This window comes from Orcinus orca, chromosome 1 (assembly GCF_937001465.1).
Source record: "Orcinus orca chromosome 1, mOrcOrc1.1, whole genome shotgun sequence".
NCBI lineage: Eukaryota > Metazoa > Chordata > Mammalia > Artiodactyla > Delphinidae > Orcinus > Orcinus orca.
In genome coordinates this window covers 130,653,285-130,680,710 of record NC_064559.1, presented here as the reverse complement: position 1 = coordinate 130,680,710, position 27,426 = coordinate 130,653,285, and the positions used below count along the sequence as shown (strand labels likewise).

The 27,426-nt window shown below is 38.9% G+C and overlaps 2 protein-coding genes across 3 annotated transcripts in view; both read left to right on the top strand.

Moving 5' to 3' along the window:
• Window positions 1–2,573: 2,573 nt before the first annotated feature.
• On the top strand, window positions 2,574–25,522 carry DR1 (down-regulator of transcription 1). Its single transcript, XM_012533890.3, has 3 exons — window positions 2,574–3,544; window positions 13,980–14,143; window positions 21,853–25,522. The coding sequence occupies exons 1-3, from the start codon at window positions 3,325–3,327 to the stop codon at window positions 21,997–21,999; spliced, it is 531 nt and encodes a 176-aa protein (XP_012389344.1). The 5' UTR covers window positions 2,574–3,324; the 3' UTR covers window positions 22,000–25,522.
• The window catches only part of LOC117202352 (protein C19orf12 homolog), a 102,520-nt gene continuing 78,500 nt past the window's right edge, over window positions 3,407–27,426 (top strand). The window contains exons 1-2 of one of the 2 annotated variants that reach the window (XR_007479068.1): window positions 3,407–3,544; window positions 6,045–11,599. Coding sequence is in view for 1 of the 2 variants with exons in the window: in XM_049714502.1 (XP_049570459.1) it covers window positions 9,390–9,884 (495 nt within the window). In the remaining variant the exon portion in view is untranslated. Of the gene's footprint in view, window positions 3,545–6,044; window positions 13,974–27,426 lie in introns of those variants that run through there. The other variant, XM_049714502.1, reaches the window with a different exon arrangement.

Sequence of the window (27,426 nt, the reverse complement as noted above, 5' to 3'; positions counted from 1 at the left end):
GGGATCCAGATGAGCATATTTCATGATATATTGAAACGGAGCAGGACCCTATGGTCTATGCCCCATGTCCTCAGCCTGCCTTTAGTCTGTGGAAAAACTTTAGCCAAATAATAACTTTAGACAGAGAAGTGAGAAAATGCAGAGACAAAGAAAAACAGTCAAAGGAGACCAAATAATAATAGTTTAGTCATTGAGCATAGTCAAGGGCCTTTAGTTCCTTCTCAAGGGCTATAGATAATATTCTGAGCCGTATCCTGTGAGCTGTCTTCTAGATACTGAAACCCACACCAGGTGGAAGAAGTTAACTACATGATGCCCAGACTGTAGCCATGACATACCCTGCCACAATTCCAAGAACTGGACTCAAGGAAATGGGAACGAACCGACCATGGAACTGAAGATTCACTGTACCTAAGAAAACCAAGATGATGCTGGTCAGACCACCGCATGGCCAATTTCAAGATAACTGTCAGAGCTGACTGTACTGTTTCTGCATGTAGCCCTCTCCCTCAACCTATAAAAGCCCTTGCTCACTGGTTGTAGGAGCGGGGGGAATCGGTCTTTGGACAGGCGTCCGCCCTCCAACCTCCCCGCCCCCCCGTTTGCTGGCATCCAAAACAAAGCAAACTTTCCTGTCCACCAAACTTGCCCCTTTATTGGCTTTTGAGCGGCAAGCAGCCAGACAACACTTTCGGTTACAATATCACCCCACTATTTATATTTAATTAAATTTTCTCTCAGCCATGTTATGTATGGCTTATTATTAGTTGAAGACTGCCCAGACCTGGTAAAGATGACAATCATAAACACATCTGTATAATAATTCATAATGTTAAAAGTGCTTTTGCATAGTCTCACTTGACTTTGAATCTTCTGAGTTATATATTATTTCCATTCCTAGTTGAAGAAAAGGAGACTTGGACAGTGGCCTGTCTAAAGTAACGAAAAACTGGGACTGGAACCTAGGTTCCTTTACTACACATTTCTTGTTTATGCTACCACAGAACCCTGTAGTGATAAACCATTACTGGAATAACAACTTAACACATATGCTCTACTGATTTATGTATCGTAACTCTATAAGCTTATGTAGCATAAATGTTACATGAACAAGCATAACTATCACTATTACTTTTTTTCAGGAACGATAATATCTGGGTCAGTGATAATAATGTGATAATTTGGGGGAAATTTATTGCTAGCTAGCTTTTTCAGTCTGACAAACTTGGTAAGGCTGAGATAAATTTAGACACTATAACTCTTTAAATTAACAGTAAACTGACTTACAAAAACACAATAGAGAGCCAACATCTGCGCCAACACATTCCTTCACATTCCTATTTTGAAGAAAAAAAATTTTTTTGAAGAAAATTTTTAAAAATATTGTTTTATCAAGGAAATTTTGTTTTGACTAAACTTAGGAACACTGAAAAACAAGTGTCTACACTTAAGAAATTAAAGAACCTGCAAGTGTACTGGAGAAAACGTTAAATGAAAAAAAAAAGTGTAAGTAAGGTCTCCTCAAGGTGCCACATCTAGGGTCTTACACCGAAATAAAAAACTTTAAAACATTTCAAACAAGCCAGCTGCTGCCAATGTATGGAGAACAAAGTATCCCATTAACTAAAGTGCCTAAACTGATTTAAATGGTATCTTGGCTACTTTTTAGAAATTGCAACACGCTTCTATTTATATAACAGCCTCTTCTTCAAAATGACAGTATGGCAAACTTAGTTTTTAAAAATAATGCAATTTTTGTTAAGAACTTGACACACGTTTGCTTCCCTGGAGAGAAGCAAAAATCAGAGTTAAGATACTTTAACACACTTTTCTTCCGCCTCATCAGAAGCCAACGTGCAATACAACATGAAAAATGTCTAAGCTGGAACCTTGTAATTTGGCTCATTGTACACTACGCCTTTCCACTACGTTGGATCTTATTTCTAGTTTCCAGCTTAGCTATTAGTAGTGGCTGGGAGGGCAAGTCACTTCTCTGAATGTTTCCTTTCCCATAAAACCAGAACATGGGTGGAGGACCATACAGAGCTTTGAGCCGAATAACGTCTATTAGATATCATCAAAAGCTTTTTCCTCCGGACGATGCAAACCCAGGCACACGGGGTTCTGCTTTGCCCGCATCCCACTCCCGAGCCTCGGCTTCGTTCCTCTTCCTTTCAACCTCAATTCGGGCTCCTGAAGGTTAGCAAAGAGTTCTTTTAACGAAATCCAGCGCTCCTTTGTCTCCAAACTTGGCTAGGAAAGGATTCCGAGGCCTCAGCTGGCTGAGAGAAGGTAGTGGCGGCGATCCACCCTCGCCGGGCCACCCACCCACCCCAACCCGAGTCTGGCGCCGAAACCCCGGCGCGTGCTTGGGGCTCCCCGGTACCGCGAGGCGCGCCCTCGCCCGGCCACTGTTCCTGGTAAAGGGCGGGATGCCAGGACGCGTGCCGGGACAGCGGCAGGCGGAAGCCGCTGGCGGAGAAAACGGGCGGTTCCCGCCAGCGCGGGTGGGGGAAGGGCCGCAGCCACACCCGGAAGTCGGTCTGGAAGGGAGGGGGGAACATGTGGGGGCGAGGCTTCCGGTAGCGCAAAGGGTATCGGGAGAGGCTTCCAGCAAACCTTCTCTGGCTTCTGGAGGGACGGACCACCGTTTCCGCGGCTTTGGCTTCTGCGATCTGCGTTCAGGCTAAACGGCCACAGCGGCGCCACTGCCGCTCCCCTTGTGCCTGGTTCTGACCGTATTTGTTCCCCGGAGGCCGCCCCGGTTACAGCAGCGGCCGCGGCCGACATGTTGTGAGGCGGCGGCGCGGGTGTCTCAAGGATGGTTTGGCTGAGGCGGCAGCAGCGGCTGCTGGCGGCGGCGGCATTGGCAGCGGGGGCTCCGGCTCTGTAGAGCCCAGCCCGCTGGGTGTCCGTCCTGTACCGCGGCCAGACCAGTGCCCCTGGACCTTGCCTCTGCTCCGGCGCCGTTGGGGAACCGGTTAGGCGACAGCGCACGCCCCGCAGAGGAGACACGAAGGGGGTTCTCCAGTGCTCAGATTTCCGGACCACCTAGCCTTCCCCTCTCCGACCTGGGCAGTGCTGTCCCCAGAATCCTCAGCTCCCCCCCGCGAAATTTGCTCCCAGCCTCGCCCTGAATCTTTCACACACGCGGGTGTTCCACGCCCTCTCGAGCCAACCCCTCGCCCCTTAATTTTCTGCACCCTCTTCTCAGAGCGCCCCCCGGATTGCTCTCCGAGGGCAGCCTTTTGAAAAATCTTCGTGGAGCAGTGGACCAGAACTGGGGGAGTTTTCAAAGTCGGGCGCGAGAGATAGGAAGGTACGATGGCTTCCTCATCTGGAAACGATGATGATCTCACTATACCCAGAGCTGCTATCAATAAGATGATTAAAGAGACTCTCCCCAATGTCCGGGTGGCCAACGATGCCCGGGAGCTGGTGGTGAACTGCTGCACTGAATTCATTCACCTTATATCTTCTGAAGCCAATGAGATTTGCAATAAATCGGAAAAGAAGACCATCTCGCCAGAGCACGTCATACAAGGTAAGTGGTATGTGTGGGATTTTGTTTCAAAGAGGGGCCGGGGACAGTGCTAATCGCGTGACCCGTTCATGTCAAAGCCTTCAGTCCTGTCCCCTGGTTAGTTCTGATAACTGAAAAAGCTGCGCGGGCATAGAAGCAGCCGGTGCCTTAAAATCCCTGTGTAATATTCTCGTGGTCCTTTTCAAACAGCGAATGCAGGTAAGGGTTTCAAACGATTAGGTCAGCTAACATCCCCCCAAATAAGGTAGTAGCAGCGATCTCAATTTACAGCCAGGTAAGCCCAAGCAACAAGAATTTTGCCTACCTGAAGTGGAAGCTAGACGTGACAACTGAGAAAGTGCCTGCCTAAAGTGGAACCTAGATCATGACAACTGAGAGAGGAACCCAGAAGTTCTGCCTTGGAGAATTAGAATTCAGACCAGTAGTTCAAGCATGAGTGGAAAGGGTACCCCTTCCCCACCCGACCTTTTCACCAGTGTAGAGGAAAAGATGAATTTTCAGAACACGAGTAAAAATATTCTTAACGTGCATGTTCAACGTTGTAAAGTTTATTAGTGTTGGATAGAGTGTATTTTCTGCTTTAAAAATGGTTTCATGGTCCTAACGTTAATCAACAAGTTGCCAAAGCACTCCAGTTCTATTCTGTAAGAAAAGGGGCAGTGTTCTTTAATTTTCCTTCCCCTCCTTCCTTACTTTCTTCCTTTTTTCTGTAGCTTGCTTTGTTCCATGGAGATAGATTTTTAAAGCTTGGGTTGAAAGATTGTGAGAGATGTTTTTCATGGAATATTTCCCCCTTGTTTCCTGCTGTCATCCCCATTTAGATGTAAACGCTTCAGCTTTTATTGAACAGCAGTTCTGAAAGTTTAACAGTTTCTTCTCTCATCTTGGAAAGGATTTAGTTCAGTTAATAGGGATTTGGGGGACCATATTCTGATGGTTTGTTTCAGGGATGGGGAGACATTTACTAGTCATAATGTTTTGGGAAGCACTTTCTGTGACTTGTACATGTACTCTTATGAAAAGGTTGCATTCTATTTGAGGTGATAACTTGCTTTTTATAATAACCCAATTAAAATTCTAACAATTTCTTGATTGCTTTTGAAGTCAGAAAAAAAATCATGATTAATTTAATTTTGGTAGGCAGGCGGTTGTCTACCATTTTATTTTTAAAATTTAACTTTTTAAAAGGTGACTTCCCTGTTATTCTGAAGTAGAGGACACATCTGCTCATATTCACCATATGCAGTATTTTATGGTCAATATTGACAAAAGGATTAAATGATTCATTTTTTATCCTTAATGATGTGTAGGAGATAGATTTAAAACATACTCTGCCATTTCCATTTCAGTACATAAGGAGAAAAAAAATCCCTAGGAAGAAGTATATTTGATTTTAAAGCTAGTGTTTTCTTCTACTTGTTTGGTGTACTCTGAAGTAAAATGAAAGCCAAGTTGTCTATGTTTCCTCTTGTGTTTTTATTTTTACATTGTATGTGCAGTTGTCACAAGCCTTTCACAAGATTATCCAACACAAATAGCTGTAATTACCTTTTACAACTCATAAAAGAGAAAAAGGATCTTTTATCAACATTGTCTTTCTAATGAAAATTGCAAAAGATTTCAAAAGGATCTGCCTAAACATTTGTTTACACCACAGAAGTGGGGATCATTCCAAAAATCTAAAAACACATTACAATCTGTCTTCTTGGGTAGAGTTTATTCTTTTCTAGGATATATTTAGATTTCTGATTGACATGATGGAAGAAAAGTGCAGCTGTAGTGAACAGTATGCTAAACAGCTCAACTTTGGAATATGCTAAATTCAGTTTAACATATGAGTCAAAAAGTTCCAGTGAAAGCATTTTCCCTGTGTACTGAGGATGATTTATTAATTAAAGAAAAAAATCACGCATTAACCTGCTACAGCCTTATAAATTTACCTTTTTTTTTTTTAACATTGCCTTTGTTAAGTGGATAAGGACCTACATTTTAGCCCCAAATTCTCCCCAGTTAGGGGAATAGATTTTATACATTTATAATCTCATATTGATATCATATTGCTTAATCATTTAAAGAAACTTTTGTCTTGAGTGATTAAAATTTTTTAAAAGAAATCTTTAAGGTGTGTATTTTTTTAGGTGGTTAAAGTGTGTGTTTATAGACTAACTCTAGAAAGTTGGGTATGACATTTTTTATGCTGTTCTGTCAATGTTGATTATTTAAGAATGTAAGATATAGCCAAGTGGAATAATGTACGTTTTAAAGTGGTTTGATTTTCACATGTTGAAGTTTGGATTTTTTTGGTAATAAGTTTAATGAACTAAACTTTGCTTCAGAACATTTCACTTGCCACTTTGCTTTACCTTGTCAGGGCAAATTAAGCATTTGAGGCAGTTCTGTAAAATGCATGCAGAAGTTAAAATAATTTTATTGCCAGTAAATCTGAAATTATATAACCTAGTTAAAATTTTAAAAAATTATCTATTTTGCTTATTTTTAGTTTAAGAACATGGACTTTGAAGATCACATACACACAACAGAGGGAGTTCTAAGCTTATAAGGTGTTCCTTTTATTTCGTTGCTGGGTTTCTGTGAACACATTACTAACATGTTCTGTTGCATTATGGAAAGAATTGACATTGAGAGGAGCTGCAGGTTCTGTACCGGAAAGTCTGGCCTTAGGCAAATCTGTTAACTAAGGTTTCCCCATTTATGTATAAATAATACTTAATGGTTTCAGGTATAATTAGCAATTACTGAGAATCTGTCAGGATTGAGAAACTTACATGAAATATGCTACAATAAATAATAATTTAAAAACTTTATAGTGATACTGATTGAAATATAAAGCTGAAAGTCTGTTATGTTTAACCTTACATCATGATGCCATTTGTAAAGCCAAAGTGTAAATAAGAATATTTTAAGTGATATTATTTTATTTCTGCATTTTAAATCTCTTGCTACATTTTTTTTTCCTCATGTTTTTGAGAATAGTAACTGAAAGTAGTGAAAGTTTGAAAAAGTCTCTGAGGATTCACTTCTTCAGCAGTTGTGTTGCTCCAAGCTCTGTGTTGAAGGACTTTTTAAAAAAATTATAACCCCTCTCACACTGGTACTTTGGTAAAATACAAAAAAAATGGATCACTAGAAAAACAATGAAATTTTTTGATACTGCATTCAATAGAAATAAAATTACTTTGTCAAATTGCTATGAAGTTTCTTCTTTTTCCCCCCAGCTTTTTGAAATATAATTGACATGTAGCATTGTGTAAGTTTAAGGTTTACAATGTAATGATTTGATGTGTGTATATATTATGAAATAATTACCACAATAAAATTAGTTAACACAGCCATCACTTCACATAGTTACAGTTTTGCCGTGAAGGTTCTTAAAATGCTTACTTTGAATTTCCGTACTTAACTCATTGCAGACCATTACAGGCATTTCTGGCACAAGTCCATGGACCACACTTTGAGAATCTTGCTCTAAAGCCTAAACCACAGTCTGTTTTGGAAAGTGGATGTGGAGTAGTTTTGAAATCAGAGGATCTGAGTGATTGCAGAGAAGTTGTAATAATAAGAAGAATGATATTGTATTGCCTAAATAATCATCCATACTGAAATTTTTTTCTGAAGGGACATGTAATTTACATTGCACAATTTATCACATAATCAGGTGCTTTTCAAGTTAGGATTTTACTGTTTTCTTTAAAACTGGTATGTATTTTGTTTTTGTTTTCCTTCTGCCACCCAGCAGTTACTTTTGAATACTACTGTGTACTTGGCACTGTACTAGATACTGCTAAGGATATAAAGATGAATGATATTTGATTCTTGCTCTGCCATCCGTCTCTCATTGTTGTCCCAGATTCCCACGAGTAGTGATACCATAGAGGGCATGATTCTTAAGGGTCTTTGTCAGGCCAGTAAGCCAAGAAGTCACTTTGGCCTACATCCTCTTAATATATTTTAAGCTAACTACATCACCTCCATACCTCCATCACCTAACATACAAACAAAAGAAAATAGAGAAATTAGAGAATGCTATTTTTTATATTTTAGTTTTTTCAAATGAAAAGCATGCATTATGCATATGAAGTATAAAGTAATTCACACAAATTCATGTTATAACAAAAATTTTTTTTTTTTTTTCGCGGTACGCGAGCCTCTCACTGCTGTGGCCTCTCCCGTTGCGGAGCACAGGCTCCGGACGCGCAGGCTCAGCGGCCATAGCTCATGGGACCAGCCGCTCCGCGGCATGTGGGATCTTCCCAGACCAGGGCACGAACCCGTGTCCCCTGCATCAGCAGGCGGACTCTCAACCACTGCGCCACCAGGAAAGCCCTATAACAAAACTTTTGAGGAGTACATCATTTTTGGTAAAATATAAGATACGACTGTATTAAAATTGTTGGGTGGACATTTTTACCTTTTTTTTTTAAGTAGTTGTCTTAATATCTGTCTTTTGAATTGAAAAAAACATGCTAAATGTTTTTTTTTTCCTTAATATGCCATGCACTTTTCTGGGTACAGTTTTAAGGTAGATGGCAGAGGGTAGCAGACAGACCTCTGAGAAACAAGTGATATGTGTTTTATCCACAAATTTTAAAATATATATATTATTTTTTTTTGACTTTTACTCTGAGATCCTTAGAGCGAGGGCCATCAATAGTCCATAAAATCCCTTTGTACAAATTAGAAAAAGGCACTCCTTCTGTGTATTAATTTTGTATCCTGCAACTTTACTGAATTCATTGATTTGCTCTAGTAGTTTTCTGGTGGCATTTTTAGGATTTTCTATGTATAGTATCATGGCATCTGCAAACAGTGACAGTTTTACTTCTTCTTTTCCAATTTGGATTCCTTTTATTTCCTTTTCTTCTCTGATTGCCATGGCTAGGACTTCCAAAACTATGTTGAATAATAGTGATGAGAGTGGACACCCTTGTCTTGTTCCTGATCTTACAGGAAATGCTTTCAGTTTTTCACCATTGAGAATGATGTTTGCTGTGGGTTTGTCATATATGGCCTTTAGAATGTTGAGGTAGGTTCTTTCTATGCCCACTTTCTGGAGAGTTTTTATCATAAATGGCTGTTGAGACACTCCTTCCTTAAAAACCTTTACTACCATCTGCCAGAAAAAGTGCTATAATAAGCATACAAATCTATGATGTTTACAGTATGAATGGCTCTCCTCAGATATGCTGCTGTTGTGCACTGAACCACCTGCACAACTGTTAACGGATGGCCCTGCTTAGGAGCCATTTTCCTTATCCTTCAAGATTCTCCTTTATGTAAAATAGGGATATTATTACTACATGATAACAGATGATGTAAAATATCCCCATTTAGAAAATGCTGTGTCCAGTTACTCATATCCGTTAGCCAAAATGTGTTTAAAATTAGGATTAAAGTCAATGCAGTTTTGAAATTAAATTTATGGCTGCTCCTGTTGAACCATTTTATTGAGAGTACAGTGTACTCAGCATTGAGAGTATAGCTCTTTCAATAATATTAAATATTAACCTTGGACTTACTTGCAGTTTTTTTTTTTGAAAACAGTGTTTTCAACCTTAGATGTGTTTAAAAGTGAGTTTTTTGTTTCTGTTTTTTAATTTTTAACCCAAGCCCTCCATGGTTTAAGGTAGATTGGATTGAAGTTTTTAATGTCTAGTCTAGTGATTCATGACATTTTGAAGAGTTCTCTCAAGTGTATTGACTTAATTTAGTAAATTTAATATACTTGTTCAGCTTGAATTCAATGGTGTGATAATGCATAGCTATACATTTATTTAGGTCCTGTATACTTACTAGCATACTCTTAAGTGTAAGAGAAAAGATATAGATGAATAAAAAAAGTCCCGGCGCCTGCCAGCCTGTGACCTCGCGGCGCCGCCTCTGCAGGTCTGCTGCGATGCCTGTCGCGGTGGAGGACATCATGAGGCTCCTGTGCTCCGTTTCCGAGGAGAGGAAAATGCGGGCGGCCGTCAAGCACTCTGGGAGGGGCGGCCTGGTCACAGGGGCCGTGGCCTTCGTTGGTGGTTTGGTGGGCGGGCCACCAGGACTAGCCTTTGGGGGGGCCGTCGGGGGTTTGTTAGGCGCTTGGATGACAAGTGGACAGTTTAAGCCAGTTCCTCAGATCATAATGGAGCTGCCATCTCCTGAGCATCAGAAGCTCCTTAACGAAGCCACTGCCATCGTCAGGCGCCTGGAATGGACAGACGCCGTGCAGCTGACCATCCTGGTCATGGGCAGTGAGGCCCTGCAGCAGCAGCTGCTGGCGATGCTGGCCAACTACGTCACCAAGGAGCTCCAGGCGGAAGTGCAGTGCGACGGCTAGGCCTCTGCTCCGGGAAGCGGGGTCCATTTAGATGATTCCCGCCGACTCATGGAAGGTGACTGGGGAGCTGCAAGAAGCCCCACATCATCAGAATATTACCCTAAACTGTAGCGAAGTCTCTTGCTGGAGAGGCTGGGGCTGTGCTATATCATGTTCTGGAAATTATTTAAGATGCCGTGTTTTGTGGCCGTGTGCACCTGTGTGCCCTGACAACCCTTCAACTGGGAAGCTGGTGAACAGTAAAGCCGTGACTGCTGCCACGTAGCGGCAGTTTTCTGAATCTACTCTCGCTCACATAGGGGCTGGAAGAAGGTCTTCACGTTCAGCCTTCTCATCTCATCACGTGAAGATGATACCTGTCCAGGCAGCCGTTGCCTGACCAGCCCTCCCTTGGGACCTTGGGGCTGTCCCCTGCTGGAATCATGTTTACCTCTTGAACGCCCCTTCCCCACCCAGTGACTTCTGCGTGGCCTCAGGGAGGGGGCAGTTGGCCTGCTGAGTGAAGCCACAAACGTCAGTGGCACCCAGCCTCTCCCCCAGTAGCTGCCCGACTGGGCTCTCGCCCTCCCAGGGGCTTGCTTTCCCCATCTGAAAAGTCATAGTAGTTCTTGAGTGATGTTTTTTAAATTAAATATTTTCAGTAAAATTATTGCTCTTTCTGAAGTGGTAGAATTATAAACTAAGAAATGTGCCCACCCTAAATTTCACCCTAAATTTCCCCTAAATGTTTTCTGAACAACAACAACAAAAAGATGAATAAAAGATGAATAATATGTCCAAGTTAAGGGACTCTTACATGTTAGACACTGTGTTGTTAAATGCCATAGGTTAATCACTTGTTGATTTCCACAATCCTTAAAGTATTAAAAATATAATAGTGAATACTTAATTTTGCTCCTTCTGTGGGCCAGCCTGTGTTCTTAGCTCTTTGTTTATATTCATTTATTCTTCACAGCAACCTGATCTGATGAGATGTAGGTACTGTTATTCTTGTTTTAGAGGAACAGAGGTGAAGGAACTTACCCTGACTCACACAGCTAATATGAGGCAGAGCTGGGAGTCAGTCCCTGTGGGGCTGCAAGCTTAACCACTATAGTGCTTCTGGCTGTAGGAAGATATTATGAAATAGATGCTGTTTTCATTTTACAGATGGGAAATTGAAGCTTAGAGATATTAAGTAACATATCCAAGGTTATACAAATACAGTGACAACCAAGTTCCAAATTCTAAGTCTATCTTATTTCAAAAGGGGGAGATTACTTCTGTCTAGGAGGATCAGGCAAGCTTAATTTGAAGATATAGTTTGATCCAGGCCTTGAATGAATTACTGTCAGCACGAATGTGGGAAACTGGTGCCTGTTGGGAAACATTGAGCGGTCAGGTTTAACAAAGTATGCAGGGATTTAATGGCAGAAATAAAGCTGGGAAGGTAAGTGGGGCTAGATCTTGGAGAACCTTGTTGTAGGGCTAAGGAAATAAGACTTTTCTTTTTTTAATTTATTTATTAAAATTTTTGCCTGCATATGGTATTTGTTTTTCTCTTTTTGGCTGCGTTTGGTCTTCGTTGCTGTGCTCGGGCTTTCTTTTAGTTGCAGCGAGTGGGGGCTACTCTTCGTTGCAGTGCATGGGCTTCTCATTGCGGTGGCTTCTCTTGTTACGGAGCACGGGCTCTAGGCATGCAGGCTCAGTAGTTGTGGCGTGCAGGCTCAGTAGTTGTGGTACACGGGCTTCGTTGCTCCGCGGCATGTGGGATCTTCCCGGACCAGGGCTCGAACCCATGTCTCCTGCATTGGCAGGTGGATTCTTAACCACTGCGCCACCAGGGAAGCCCAAAACTTTTCTTTAGAATAAGAAAATAAGACTTTTCTTTAGAATGTGGTGGGACACCTTAAATCATTTACTGATTTCTTTTGGTACTGTCTCCAGCCAGTATTATTGAAAATGCACTACTATGCTTGTGCCTTTAAAAAAGAGAAAAGAGGGACTTCCCTGGTGGCACAGTGGTTAAGAATCCGCCTGCCAGTGCAGGGGACACAGGTTCGAGCCCTGGTCCTGAAAAATCCCACATGCTGCGGAGCAACTAAGCCCGTGTACCACAGTTACTGAGCCTGCGCTCTAGAGCCCGTGAGCCACAACTACTGAAGCCTGCGCGCCCAGAGCCTGTGCTCTGCAACAAGAGCAGCCACCACAATGAGAAGCCCGCACACCACAATGAAGAGTAGCCCCTGCTTGGGGCTTCCCTGGTGGCGCAGTGGTTAAGAATCCGTCTGCCAATGCAGGGGACACGGGTTCGAGCCCTCATCTAGGAAGGTCCCACGTGCCGTGGAGCAACTAAGCCCGTGCGCCACAACTACTGAGCCTGAGTGCCACAACTACTGAAGCTTGCGTGCCTAGAGCCTGTGCTCTGCAACAAGAGAAGCCACCCAATGAGAAGCCCGTGCACCGCAACGAAGAGTAACTCCCGCTCGCCGCAACTAGAGAAAAGCCCACGCGCAGCAACAGAGACCCCACGCAGCCAAAAAAAAAAGAGTAGCCCCTGCTCGCCGTAACTAGAGAAAGCCTGCGTGCAGCAACGAAGACCCAATGCAGCCAAAAATAAATAAATTTATTTAAAAAAAAGAGAGAGAAAAGATAAAACTTTGGCTTCTAGCATTGACACTTAAAAAATAATGTCTGTCAATTCAAGTAAAAAATTCAGGCTGCCTAATTTTCACTTAATTTCCTACTATACTCCAAACTCCTTGAGGCCAGGGATTAGGTGGTGGTTAATTTGGTAAACAGAACTCAGAATAAGAATAATGTCTTATTGAAATTTGGGGGGAACAAGGGGAGGGTCTGTAAGTTAATTAAAATTCAAGTAATAGCAGTCTGCTTTTTGGCATCACATTATTTCTAAAGACGGTTTATGAAAACAGCTTAATATATGAAATAATTAAAGTTGTAAGTCATTCAAAATGCCTTAAAAAACACAGCTTATATGGGAATGTAGATTTTAAAGGTATATTTGGTATTCTCCTTGAAGAGCAAATTCCTAAAGTTGGAACTTAGGGCATCTTTACTGAGGGAGTCTGGCTCATCATAGTTGTTGAAAGACTGTAAGAACTGATGAACTAACTTAAGTTCATTTACTGTGTTTTTTACCACCTATATTTCATCAGTGGCTCAGAAAGCAAAATATGATTTTGGGGCCTTAACATTTAGAAAACTATATAATCTTAAATACAGTGAGCCAAAAGGAAATTTTATGCTTTGTCTTTCTGGATTACAGAAGGCCTTTTTTTCTTACAAATTTTTCTTTCTAAATGTGAAAAAATAAAGGGAGATAATTTTTTGTTAATGTTTCTTCCATCCTTATAGTCTTCCTTTATCCCAGTTTTTCTGCCATGTCACTTTAAATATTTTTATAGTGTTTCCTGTTAAGTTTTATTTTCAAGGGAAACTTTGGTTGAATATAAATGCTGAATTTCATAAGCTCTTTCCACCAGTATTTCTTAAACTTAGCAGTTTGAGTGTCTTTGCTAAAAATACTAGTTTCCTGTTGGTATATTAGACAAAAGAACTTATCTATTCTTTCATCTTATCCTGCTGAAAGTTAGAGCATGTGTTACCAGCCTACTTTTTCTAAACCAAATGGTACAAAATATGTTTTATTAACAAATATATTCCAAATATTTGCTCTTTTTGTATTCTTTGAGAAAGTGATGACTTAATGGTTGATTTACTATGAGTGGTATAGGAAAAATGTTTTCTTACTAAAACCACATGGTCTTACATTGGACTTTTTTTTTTCCTTCAGGAAATGCTTTGGTTTTTAAAAAATTAGAAAGAAAAGGAAAAGTGAAGGCCAGTGCCTTGAAATGTTCCTTAAGTTTTAACTAATTTGCCATCTAATATTAAGAAAGTTTGATAAAATATTTTGTCTTAGCCATACCGATGATTGTTGTGCAGCTATAAAATAGGTAAAATTATTAGAAAGCAACAACCTTCCCCTCCAACACCCAGCCCAAAACCCTCACCAAACTTAATGTTCCATAGGTGAGAGAAAAAGTTGTGTTTTTACCACTTTTTCATGTTTTCATATTTTCATTTCCCCAGCACTAGAAAGTTTAGGCTTTGGCTCTTATATCAGTGAAGTAAAAGAAGTCTTACAAGAATGCAAGACAGTAGCATTAAAAAGAAGAAAGGCCAGTTCTCGTTTGGAAAACCTTGGTATTCCTGAAGAAGAGTTATTGAGACAGCAACAGGAATTATTTGCAAAAGTAAGTAACACATTTTAAATTATTTTCATCTGAATCTGACCCTGTTTACTAACCAAAATCATACTGGTTTCTAAAATCATTTCCTTAGTCAACATACGTACCCCCAAAATTTTCTTTCTGTGGCTGATTGTTTGATCATAGAGCCTGATGTTAGGTCTGGCTAGTTTTTTACTTTATATAAAAGCAAATATTTGCAGCAGCCTATTTTCTGAGAACAACTCCAAATAACTACTGAGATTTTATTTTGATGTTTTTTCAGGCAGAATGGCCATTTAAAAGCATGAAAAGTATACCTAAACATTCTTAAGATTTAAAATGATAGACTGGTGAGAAAATATTGTATCAAATTTTTAGACGAATGGCATATAAGAAAAATCTGATTAACATCTACTTTGTAGTTAAATTAGGTCTTTAATACACCTTTAAAACATTCTAATCTTAAAAACTTTGAAGGGCCAGTGGAGCAGAGAAAGGGAGAAAACTTTTCTGCTTTCTTGCTTGTCACAGTTCTAATGTCCAGTCTGTGAAGGATTAGCAACAAGTACTAATATCCCTTTAGTTTTTAAGAAAGGAGGGGGGCTTCCCTACTGGCGCAGTGGTTGAGAGTCCGCCTGCTGATGCAGGGGACACGGGTTCGTGCCCTGGTCCGGGAAGATCCCACATGCCGTGGAGCGGCTGGTCCCGTGAGCCATGGCCGCTGAGCCTGCGCGTCTGGAGCCTGTGCTCCGCAACGGGAGAGGCCACAACAGTGAGACGCCCACGTACCGCAAAAAAAAAAAAAAAAAAGAAAGGAGGGGACCACAGGGAGCTGGGACTGAATGGAATTTGTGGCTAGCCTCTTAGAATTTCACCAATGTTATCTCTGTACCATCTTCTGGGCCTGCCTTGGCCCATCCTTAGAATCCTGGGTACCTTCTTCATTCCCTTCCAGGTCCCCTTGGTGGCAAAATAGAAGCAAGCTCTGTAACACATTTCGGAGCTATCCTCTGTGGAAGATCATATTTTCCAAAGATGACTGCTATAGTATATCTCACCCCTCGTGTTCTCCCCATGGTTCACTGTTCCTTGGTGTTATAGTAGAGGCAACAAAGGCTGGCAGCATTTATTACCTAATAAAAATACCTAGGGATGAAGATAAGGGGATGCAGAAGCCCACACAGCACAGCTTTCACATGGAGTGAATAGACACTACAACCAGTATGCACACATACCCCATGCTGATGGCAAAGACCAACACAAAAAAGCTTTCCATCAGTCCTTTCCACTCAGGCATGGGATGCAACACCTAGAATACCTACAAGTATGCAGGGCAAGAACAAGAGGAAGAAATTGAGAGAGAAAAATTGGCGTTTCCTTCTTCTCTACCAGGTTCCTTGAAGCTGGGGAGAAGACAGTTACAGAGTACAGTGATTCTTGAATGTGACTGAATATTTACTCCACATAAGGCTGAGAGCTTAATAACCTGATTATTAAGAATACAAATCACTGTTCAAGGCAAAACTTATCAGCTGGGGCTGAGGTACCTTAACGGTATTTTTACTTTCTCTTCTCTGTACCTCCTCCCCACCTACCCTGCAAAGGCAGGGGCAAGCAATTATGAACTTGAAAATTTATGATAACAGCTTAAAAAATAATCCATTCCATTTTTGGGTACTACTAAAATGCTCAGATTGCTCAAGCAAACTGTCTATATGTAACTACTTTTTTGAAATAAAGCATTTGACTGACTTTCCAGTGGGAAGATCTTGAAAGTTAGACCTAAATCGTTGGGCCAGAGGTTGTTCTATGGCAAACAGGATGTAAAATATGGAGTGTTTCAGTTCCATAGAGATACTTATTTCATCATGGGAATAGAGCTGTATGGTCATTTATAAATGTCTGTCCCTACCATTAGTCTGTAAGCTCCCTGAGGGCAAGACCCATTATTAGTTGTATCTCTAGCACCCACCTAACATGGTAACTAGCACAGGGGGAGTATTCAGTAACTATTTGTTGAATGGATGACTGAGTTGGGTTGGTAAGTCAAGGAAGCACAGAACTCTAGGGATGGAAGAGACTTTTGAAAATCATTTACTTCAACCTTGATGTTCCAAATTACAATTCTGAGGTTCAAGGAGGTTAAAGAACCTATTCACCATTATTAAAAAAAAAGAGGGGAGAAGGTGATATTGTTTTTTCCCTACAAAGTTCTGGCTTCTCATTTGAAATTGAAAGACAGGTTTGGTTTGAATAGAATAAGAATTGCTACCAGTTACTGTAATTACCATTAGAACTGGGAAATACCATTTTAGGTCATCTCTTCCAGATTAGTACCATAACTGATCTCTTTGCAGTCATAACAACCAGTTTGGTTTATATTTAAAAGCATTTGAATTTTAAGTGTTATCAAGGACTAGACAGCAGATACCATTTAAACTAATAAGGAAGATAAAAGCTTACCAACATTTGAGTTCTAAACATGTGTTAATCATGTTGCCAAGTAATTTACCAGTATTATTTCATTTAATCCTCACAACAACCTATGAAATAGGTGCTAAAGTGGAAAAGCCTTTGAGGCAGGCATGAGCACATGCAAACAGTGTTATAATCCTTATGAATATGAGGTACCAAATGAGGAATGATAATTTTTTTTAAAAGCTAATGGCAGACTTCCCTCGTTGTTCAGTAGTTAAGAATCTGCCTGCCAAAGCAGGGAACATGGGTTCGAGCCCTGGTCCAGGAGGATCCCACATGCTGCGGAGCAACTAAGCCCGTGCACCACAACTACTGAGCCTGCGTTCTAGAAGTCTGCGAGCCACAACTGCTGAGCCCATGTGCCACAGCTACTGAAGCCCGTGCGCATAGAGACTGTGCCCTGCAACAAGAGAAGCCACCGCAGTGAGAAGCCCACACCCTGCAATGAAGAGTAGCCCCCACTCTCTGCAACTAGAGAAAGCCCGCGCGCAGCTAGACTAGAGAAAGCCCGCTTACAGCAACGAAGACCCAACACAGCCATAAATAAATAAATTTATTTATTAAAAAAAAAAAGAGGCATGAAATAGCAAGATGTCTTAAAAAAAAAAAGCTAATGACTATTATTTATTGAGTCTCTACTATTGCAGATCACCTACAGGGTGCCAAAGGAAATATTTGATAAAAGGAAAATGATGCTCTGCTAAATACGTTATATACTTTGCAGAGTTCTTAATGAGTAATACAAATTTTACTATACCCATTTATGCCTTAAGAAACAGACTCAGAGATAGAGAAGCTTGCATGAGATCAGATCATTTGTTCTACAGACATTTATTAAAGTCTTCTCTATTTACCAGATATAGTGCTAGGTGCTAGGCTTCTAACAGTATAAAAAAGAGACATGGTTCCTATCATTATGAAGCTTAGTACTGGGAAGGATTGACAAACAAATGAAAGCGTAAGTACCTTTTGACTCCAAAACCTGTGCTCTTTCTACTATACTGTGCTAATGCTCTAGCCACCATTTTGTTTGCTTAAATTTATTTTGGAACTTTTAAGTGAAATGAACATGCTTTATCGTTTCTAGGGCAAAAAGATGAATGAAAAATAACTGACTGACTGCCATATCTGTCTTCAGCTCTCTACCCTTGTTATCTATTTTGTTTTGTTTTTTTCCCCTTATCTCCCTTCTTTCTTGCCCTGACCTATGGGTGAAAATACCCTAGTATTTCTTTGCTATTGTGAGAAAAATCAGAAGAGAAGTAAAATTATAGCAGCCACTTAGTACTTTTTTTCTAGAGCATAAAGTACTTTAGTCTTAAATATAAAAGGAACTGATAAATTATTATAACATCTTTTACATAACTTTCATTTCACTTAATCATTTAGACTTTATTTTATATGCCAAAACAATAGCAGCCTCATTTGAAGCTATCTTTCACTGTTAGCAGCAAATATTTGTTTGTTTGTTTGTTTGTGGTTTTTTTTGCGGTATGTGGGCCTCTCACTGTTGTGGCCTCTCCCATTGCGGAGCACAGGCTCCGAACGCGCAGGCTCAGAGGCCATGGCTCATGTGGGATCTTCCCGGACTGGGGCACGAACCCGTGTCCCCTGCATCGGCAGGCGGACTCTCAACTACTGTGCCACCAGGGAAGCCCTAGCAGCAAATATTTGAAAAGGAGGTAATCTCTAATATGTTGAGATTAAAGTTAGCTGTAAATTATAAATGAGTTATTTTAGTGTGTGGAAGTGGGAAACTTAAAACACAATGAAAATCTCCAGAAGAAGTGAATTAGGAAGTATATGCCTACTTACTTCTCTTTCACTCTTCCATTTTAGAAGGAAAATACTTGGGATGGATTGGGTGAGAAGCAAAAGGGAAAAAAAGAAAGCAGAATAAATACACTGAAATTTTTAATTTGTGGAAATGAATACAAATAATATTTACCAATCAACATTGATTTTAAAGACACTGGAATGCTTTTATGTTCAGAGAGAAAAGTATGGGTGCTGATATGGGGTGAGGATACCTAAAAGTCAGTTAAATTTTTAGTGTAACCAGTACATGTCTTTGTAGGTCATTGAGCAAACTACAAGATAAAGCAACTTTGCAATAAGACCTGTGTAGAGACTTGAAATTATTTGAATTATCTTTTATGTGCCACAAAATTGTATCTATTTATAGTTGATTAGGCCACAAAGTAGGTATTATTAAGTTGATTAAATCAATATATTTGGTTTGCCCTACCATTTTCAAGTATTTTCTGTGAAGCATTCTCAGTCTATTTTGAACTCTGGGTATTCCTGCCATAAAAGTAAACATGCCTGTGTTTTATGGAAATATTTTCTATATTTCTTTATAAAAATAGGTAGAAGTAGTTACTAGAATACCTGATCTTTAATTTCCTAAAAAAACACAAATAACGTTTTTGTCTTGTAGGGAAGGTATAATATAGGTATATTAACAGCTGTATTATGATGTTGACTAGTCTCATGAGGAAGATGTAAAGAGATCCCCAAGTACAGAGATATCACATTAGATTTTAATGATATAGGAGTGTGCCAGTTACTAAGCAATTATCTCAGCATGAAACCATCCTTTCTATGTTCTGCTTTGAGACTGGGCACAGCACTCTGCAAACCACGTTTCTGTTTTCTAGCTGACTTCCTTTAGACTGTGCGGCCAGTAGGGGGCTCTAGAGGGAGATTACAGGGCTGGGTGAAAGAAGGCACATGTTCCTTTCTTTTACTTTCAGTTGGCTTCAGGTTCCTTTGAGCAACCCAGCAATGCATCACCCTGGCTGCATCATTTTTTTCCTGTAGTGGGAACTGAATCTGGTTTGCAGTTTCTCTAATACAGAAGCAGCCTGAACATGCATCCCCTTCCTCAAGGATTTGGGTCTCAAACCTTGAGGCCCTCCTTGAAGCTCAGAGATGGTAGTAGTACCAGCCAATTTATGCCCTTTCTTCAGAAGTCTGAGTTTCATTTCCATGGGTTGCTCCTCTAAGCTTCCAAGTTTTAAAAATCCCAGCCTCTTCCCTTGTTTCCCCCAGTTTTAGGGTTGGTGGCTGCTTTCTGTAGTTGCCACCCACATATCTTAGTGTTCATTTCTTGCCTTTTCAGTTACCTAGTTACCACCTTTATACTTGGTTAATAATCTTTTATATGACATTCTTTCTGTTTCCCTGACTAGTGTAACTTCTATCTCCTGATTAGACCCTGAATGATACTGGAAGGAATCAGGAACAAACTTAATGGAGAAACTAGTATTTCAGTTTGACTTGAAGGAAGAGTGGAATTTCAGTAGGTGAAAATCAGATTTCAAATAGAATGACTATCAGCATGAGTAAAGGTAGCAAAAGTGGGAGGGTATGATGTGTATTTAGGAAACACTTTATGTTTATCTAGGGGTTTTTTTGGTTTTTTTTTTTTGGAGCACAAGACAAATGTTTTGAAAGAATATTAGAGAAATACATTGGGGCAGACAGTAATTTGGAGGGTCTTGAACTCTAGGCTGAGAAATTTGGACTTAATTGGTAACAATTAAATGATTTTTTTTTAAATTACAGATTAAACAAATTTATTTTATTTTATTTATTTATTTTTATTTATTTATTTTTGGCTGCATTGGGTCTTCATTGCTGAGCGCAGCTTTCTCTAGTTGCGGCGAGCAGGGGTTCCTCTTCACTGCAGTACACAGGCTTCTTATTGTGGTGGCATCTCTTGTTGCAGAGCATGGGCTCTAGGCGCCCGGGCTTCAGTAGCTGTGGCACGCAGGCTCAGTAGTTGTGGCTCGCAGGCTCTAGAGCGCAGGCTCAGTAGTTGTGGCACACAGGCTTAGTTGCTTCGAGGCATGTGGGATCTTCCAGGACCAGGGCTCGAACCCATGTCCCCTGCATTGGCAGGTGGATTCTTAACCACTGCACCACCAGGGAAGTCCCTAAATGATTTTTTTTTAAGTGTAGTAATTTTCCCCTAGGAATGTTTGGATAATACATTTATGACAGATTATTAAGAAAAATTAGGGATTTACATGGTAAAATCTTAAGGTTGTGCTGAGCCTCATTGTTTTCCCACAAAACATTCATCCAGTCAGAAACTACTGGGGGCCCGTATGTTGGGAATGCAGCAATGAATATGGAAACATTTTCTATTCTCCACTCTAGTGGAGAAAAAAGACGTATACTTACATAATTAGAGAACAAAATGGATAGGTATGGAAATGCATAGAGAATTACAGAATATGAAATAGAGCAGAAAATGTGACCTAGAAGGACCAAGAAAAACTGAAAACTGATGTGTGTTTTAAATGATGACTAGCAATTGGCCATTCATAAAGGAGGGTATGAGCCAGGCTTAAAGAATACTTCTGAGAAAAGACAGAAATGGAGAAACAACATTGTTTTGGTAAACTCTAATGGGAAATTATATGATCTTTTCAAAAACAGATTCATTTTTCCCTTCTTGGTGTGGTTTTTCTGCTAATGGATGAAATTAAATTGGGAAGGAGCCTTAGCTCGTGCAATAGGGCATGTAATGCATATGTATGCATCTTGGTTTCTCAAATCCTGTGGTGGTTTTTATAGAGGATATTTCAAAAGAATGGATTTTAATTATCCCACTTAAATTCAGTACTGGATAAATAATTTTCACTAGTGTGTATGTGGGAAGAGTATGTTCTTTGTGTGTACATACGTGTGTATTTACAGAGAGAGGGGAGAGGGACAGAGGAAGAAAGAGATGTATCTATAGAGTAGGGAACTGTGATAGAAACTTAAAAGAAATTCAAGGTAGCTGGTGCATTCACGTACAGTACTTTTCCCTAACAGAGGTATTGTACTAGTGAACTTTTAAGCCACAGAAATAATTTTTAGATTGCAAATGTTTACGTCAAAATTATGAGTTGAGAGGACAGAAGAATCAAGTGAAACAGAAGAGAGAGAAACACAGGGGAAAGGAACCAAAGAGTGAATGTTGTGATTTTTCTTTAAATTTTTTTAGGTTCTTCAGTTGAACCATTATGTAGCATAAAAGGAAACTTTTATCAAAAATTTTTATGGAAACTCTCCTTAAGAAAATTGAGAAGAAGCAATCTCTAATTATATTTTCTTATAGAGTTCATGTTGTCCTCATGTACAACAACTATATCATGGTTGGAAAATATCCAAATTTGATAATGACTGAGTTTATGAAAGTGTGCATGTTGTAGGTTTTTTTAAAAATTACTATTTTTTTTTATGTTTTTTGTGTTTAGGCTAGACAGCAACAAGCAGAATTAGCCCAACAGGAATGGCTTCAAATGCAGCAAGCTGCCCAGCAAGCACAGCTTGCAGCTGCTTCAGCAAGTGCGTCCAACCAGGCAGGATCTTCTCAGGATGAAGAAGATGATGATGATATCTGAAATTCACCAGCTGAGTTTCTATTTCCTCTATAAATGTTTTTCCCTGCACAAGAAAACAGTGAAAGAAATGCTTATCTGTAATTTTGTATGCATCTTGGTGGACTTGCCATTGGTATTCTAGGGATGTCTGCCGTTAAGTTTCATCTATTGTGTGCTATTCATGTAAAAACTGTCTCTTCTAACTATTGAAAATTTAAGGCTCAGTATAATATCAATTTTGAATTTTTAATGGTGTTTATGAAATTTTAGATAGCAGTGAGTCCTTTATTTGATCAATAAACAGTGTTACAGAAAACTTCAAGTTTATAAAAATACAGTGAAATTTATACAGAAGCTCTAAATCTTCATTTGCATTTCCTCTGCCCTTTTAACTAAACTAAAAATTGGGAATTTTAAATTATTGGGGGGGAGGTGCTATGTGATGCAGTAGATATTAGATCAGGCTGGTGAAAAAACAAAGACTTCAGTTCTGTAGTATTTGGATTTTTTGTCTTTTAAAATGAGTATATATACAGGCACTAAATATATATGCTCAGATGAATATACTTGTTTTAAAAAAATCTCAAACAAGACATTCAAAAACTAGGGTGAGTATGTTCAGTAGTAGTTGTAAAATTTGGTAGGTTATGTTTTGATTTTGTTTTTGTTTTATGTGGAGGTAAAAACTAAAGTTTTATTATAGCATAATTCATCTTGAGCTACACTATTACATTTCAAAGACTGCCCCGTTTTGAGGACTGTCATTATTCTTAGTATTTCACTCCAATGATTGTTAATAGTATTACTTGCTTAGTCCATCCATGTTTATTGGAACTTGTGAAACAATTGCTTAGGTTCCGTTGGTTTAACTAAGGTTCATGAATATTCAAACCTTTGCTGGGGGAAAGAAATGAAAGTTAATGAGCATGCTTGCTATAAGACGGATTTTTTTGTAATTTAACTTGTAGTCATAGTTTACTTATTGTTTGTTTTTAGCATTACTTTTACAATTTCTTGACTAGATGGCCTAGAGTGTCCAATGCTTCCTTTTGAAATGGCATCATTGTCTCCATCATAATTGAGCTTTAAAAAAATGATTGTTTTATTTTGTTTAAGAAAGTGTATCATAATTGATCAGCCCTATATGAAACATAGTTTCAACCTGCTCATTACAAGGGAAGAGCTTTAATTTGGTTCCAGTAAATAAACTATGGTAGTGATTTTTATAGGAATCCAGTGTGTTGAAGAACTGGCCTATTGTTTGTATTTTGAAAACAGAATGGAAAGCCACTTAAGATAGTATGAAGTAATCTAAATTCCTATGTCAGTTGCCAAATCATTTAAATTTGTATATTCACCAGGTCTAAAGACAGATGGCAGATGCCAGGATTCCAATTTTAATTGAAGAGCTAAATAAGTGAAGTTTACAAGTATTAGATTTCTTAATGATCATATTTTGCAGTTTTAGAAAAAGTGAAATATTGTCATACATTTATTAAATACACTTCTTCCATGCCACAACTAAGTGAATCTTGCTTAATGTTTTGAGTTGAAGTTGGTATTGAATCCATGAAGTGCATTTGGACAAAATAGAAGGGATTGTTTTTTTAAAAGTTTAAGTACCAAAGGTAGTCTAGTCTAAGAAATAATAAGTTAATAAGTGTTGGCTTTTCTAACTTGTACTGTAACATCCTTATACTTTCTATTTTAAGTATATCTGTTTCTTATGTAAACAACTTAGATATTTTTCCATACTTTTTTTTTTGATGCAGAGTTCAGGTTAATTAATATTTTACTGCATCTGATAATGTATTATATGTTTGAATCCTAGTGACTTTTCATTTTGACATTCTTGTGATTTTCATATGCTATATTCTTCAAGCAATAAAATCTGATGTGTTTTATAAATTGTTTTTATATTTAATAATCTATATAGATTAATGGCATGAGATTTCTATTATTACCATTTTTACTAGTTTCAAGAATCCTAGGCCCAAAAGACATTTTGATCATTTGGTATATAGTACTTGACTTCTCCTCTGTTTGCTGTTATTTCAGAAAATGTGGTTTTACTTGTATTTTTGTAATTTACAGTCCTAGGGTGCAGGCATAACAGAGCTAATTAAGCAGTATTTTACTCTTAGCTTATTTTTTAGCAGTTAACTATTACATTCTGTCTGTTGAGATTTTTAAAATCCTTTGGAGAGAGAAACAAAATCTTTACGGTTGTTGAGAAATAAAGTTATTGTTTAGTAAGTATTTTCCCCACCTCCTTGAATATATGTCTTTTTCAGCAGATTATCAGGTAAGTGTTGAAAAGGCATCAATTTTTAAACTTACATATACCATACATATAAGTACATAAATAAGGGTTTTCACAAATTAAACATACTCATTTTGCCAGCCCTCAGATCAAGAAACAGAGTGTTAAGAACATCCCAGAATCCCTCCTTTTGCCCCTGTCTCAGCACTATCTTCTTCTTCCTCCCCAGAAGTAACTACTATTCTGACTTCTAAAATCAGTTCTGCCTGTCTTTTATTTTATGTAAATGCATACATAATACACTCTTTTTTTGCTCATCATTATATTTGTGAGTGATTGGTTTCCTGATGCCACTGTAATACAGTATCACAAACTTAGTGATTTAAAACAACACAAACGTATTCTCTTGCAGTCCTGAAGATCAGAAGTCCAAAATCAGTTTCATTAGGCCAAAGCTGAGGTTGGTTCCTGAATCTGGAAATTAATTGTGAGTGGAAAATCTGTTTCCTTGTCTTTTTTTTAGTTTCCAGTGTCTGCCTATAATCCTTGGCTTGTGGGCTCTTCCTCCATGTTCAAAGCTTCTGCTTTTATCATCACATCATCTTCTCTTGTTTATAGTCAAATATTCCTCTACATCTACATTTAGGGCCCACCTGGATAATCCAGGATAATCCCCCATCTCAGGATCCTTAATTTAATCATATCCACAAGGTCTCTTTTGTCATATACGGTAACATTTACATGTTCCAGGGCTTCAATCCTGGATATTGTAGGAGGCTGTTACTCAACCTACTAGAGTGAGATTCATTCATATTGTTGCATGTATTTGTAGTTCATTCATTCTCATTGCTGAATAGTATTTCATTATCTAGTTTTATTATATACAAAATTTATCCATTCTACCATTGATGGGCATTTGAGTGGTTTCTGATTCTGGGCTATTATGAATAATGCTGTGGAGAACATTCTTATACATGTCTTTTGGTGAGTGTATATATGCATTTCTGTTGAATATATACTTGGGAGTGGAGTTGTTGGGTCATGGGGTGTGCATGTATTGGTGTTTACTATGTACTGTCAGTTTTCAAAAGTGTTTGTAAGAAGACACCATTTTAATGTGTACTATAATAATGAATTACTATAATGGTCTAGTGGCCTGAGAATGTTAATGAATTTCTTGAAATTCTTAAATTATACCAAATGAGTTATACTTGCTACAGCAGGTCTGTTATTTAGTATGAAAGCAAGAGGAAAATAAAGCAAAAGTATTTGTTCTTGTTATTATTATTAATTTTTTTACATCTTTATTGGAGTATAATTGCTTTACAATGGTGTGTTAGTTTCTGCTTTATAACCAAGTGAATCAGTTATACATATACATATGTTCCCATATCTCTTCCCTCTTGCGTCCCCTCCCTCCCACCCTCCCTATCCCACCCCTCCAGGCGGTCACAAAACACCGAGCTGATCTCCCTGTGCTATGCGGCTGCTTCCCACTAGCTATCTACCTTACGTTTGGTAGTGTATATATGTCCATGCCTCTCTCTTGCTTTGTCACAGCTTACCCTTCCCCCTCCCCATATCCTCAAGTCCATTCTCTAGTAGGTCTGTGTCTTTATTCCTGTCTTGCCCCTAGGTTCTTCATGACATTTCTTTTTCTTAAATTCCATATATATGTGTTAGCATACGGTATTTGTCTTTCTCTTTCTGACTTACTTCACTCGTATGACAGACTCTAGGTCTATCCACCTCATTACAAATAGCTCAATTTCGTTTCTTTTTATGGCTGAGTAATATTCCATTGTATATATGTGCCACATCTTTATCCATTCATCCAAGGATGGACACTTAGGTTGTTTCCATCTCCAGGCTGTTGTAAATAGAGCTGCAATGAACACTTTGGTACATGACTCTTTTTGAATTATGGTTTTCTCAGGGTATATGCCCAGTAGCGGGATTGCTGGGTCATATGGTAGTTCTATTCGTAGTTTTTTAAGGAACCTCCATACTGTTCTCCACAGTGGCTGTATCAATTTACATTCCCACCAACAGTTCAAGAGGGTTCCCTTTTCTCCACACCCTCTCCATCATTTATTGTTTGTAGATTTTTTGATGATGGCCATTCTGACTGGTGTGAGATGATATCTTATTGTAGTTTTGATTTGCATTTCTCTAATGATTAATGATGTTGAGCATTTTTTCATGTGTTTGTTGGCAGTCTGCATATCTTCTTTGGAGAAATGTCTATTTAGGTCTTATGCCCAGTTTTGGATTGGGTTGTTTGTTTTTTTGTTATTGAGCTGCATGAGCTGCTTATAAATTTTGGAGATGAATCCTTTGTCAGTTGCTTCATTTGAAAATATTTTCTCTCATTCTGAGGGTTGGCTTTTGGTCTTCTTTATGGTTTCCTTTGCTGTGCAAAAGCTTTTAAGTAACATTAGGTCCCATTTGTTTATTTTTGTTTTTATTTCCATTTCTCTAGGAGGTGGGTCAAAAAGGATCTTGCTGTGATTTATGCCATAGAGTGTTCTGCCTATGTTTTCCTCGAAGAGTTGGATAGTTTCTGGCCTTACATTTAGGTCTTTAATCCATTTTGAGCTTATTTTTGTGTATGGTGTTAGGGAGTTATCTAATATCATACTTTTACATGTTCTTGTCCAGTTTTCCCAGCACTACTTATTGAAGAGGCTGTCCTTTCTCCACTGTACATTCCTGCCTCCTTTATCAAAGATAAGGTGACCATATGTGCGTGGGTTTATCTCTGGGCTTTCTATCCTGTTCCATTGATCTATCTTTCTGTTTTTGTGCCAGTACCATACTGTCTTCATTACTGTAGCTTTGTAGTATAGTCTGAAGTCAGGGAGCCTGATTCCTCCAGCTTCGTTTTTCCTTCTCAAGATTGCTTTGGCTATTCAGGGTCTTTTGTGTTTCCATACAAATGTGAAATTTTTTGTTCTAGTTCTGTGAAAAATGCCAGTGGTAGTTTGATAGGGATTGCATTGAATCTGTAGATTGCTTTGGGTAGTAGAGTCATTTTCACAATGTTGATTCTTCCAATCCAAGAACATGGTATATCTCTCCATCTATTTGTATCATCTTTAATTTCTTTCATCAGTGTCTTATAATTTTCTGCATACAGGTCTTTTGTCTCCTTAGGTAGGTTTATTCCTAGATATTTCATTCTT

What these genes read in the sequence shown, in the direction of transcription:
- DR1 (XM_012533890.3), top strand. Translation starts at nt 3,325, where the DNA reads ATGGCTTCCTCATCTGGAAACGATGATGATCTCACTATACCCAGAGCT. An exon ending in GCCAGAGCACGTCATACAAG is followed by an intron (nt 3,545 to 13,979) that starts GTAAGTGGTATG and finishes TCATTTCCCCAG; the next exon opens with CACTAGAAAGTTTAGGCTTT. An exon ending in AACAGGAATTATTTGCAAAA is followed by an intron (nt 14,144 to 21,852) that starts GTAAGTAACACA and finishes TTTTGTGTTTAG; the next exon opens with GCTAGACAGCAACAAGCAGA.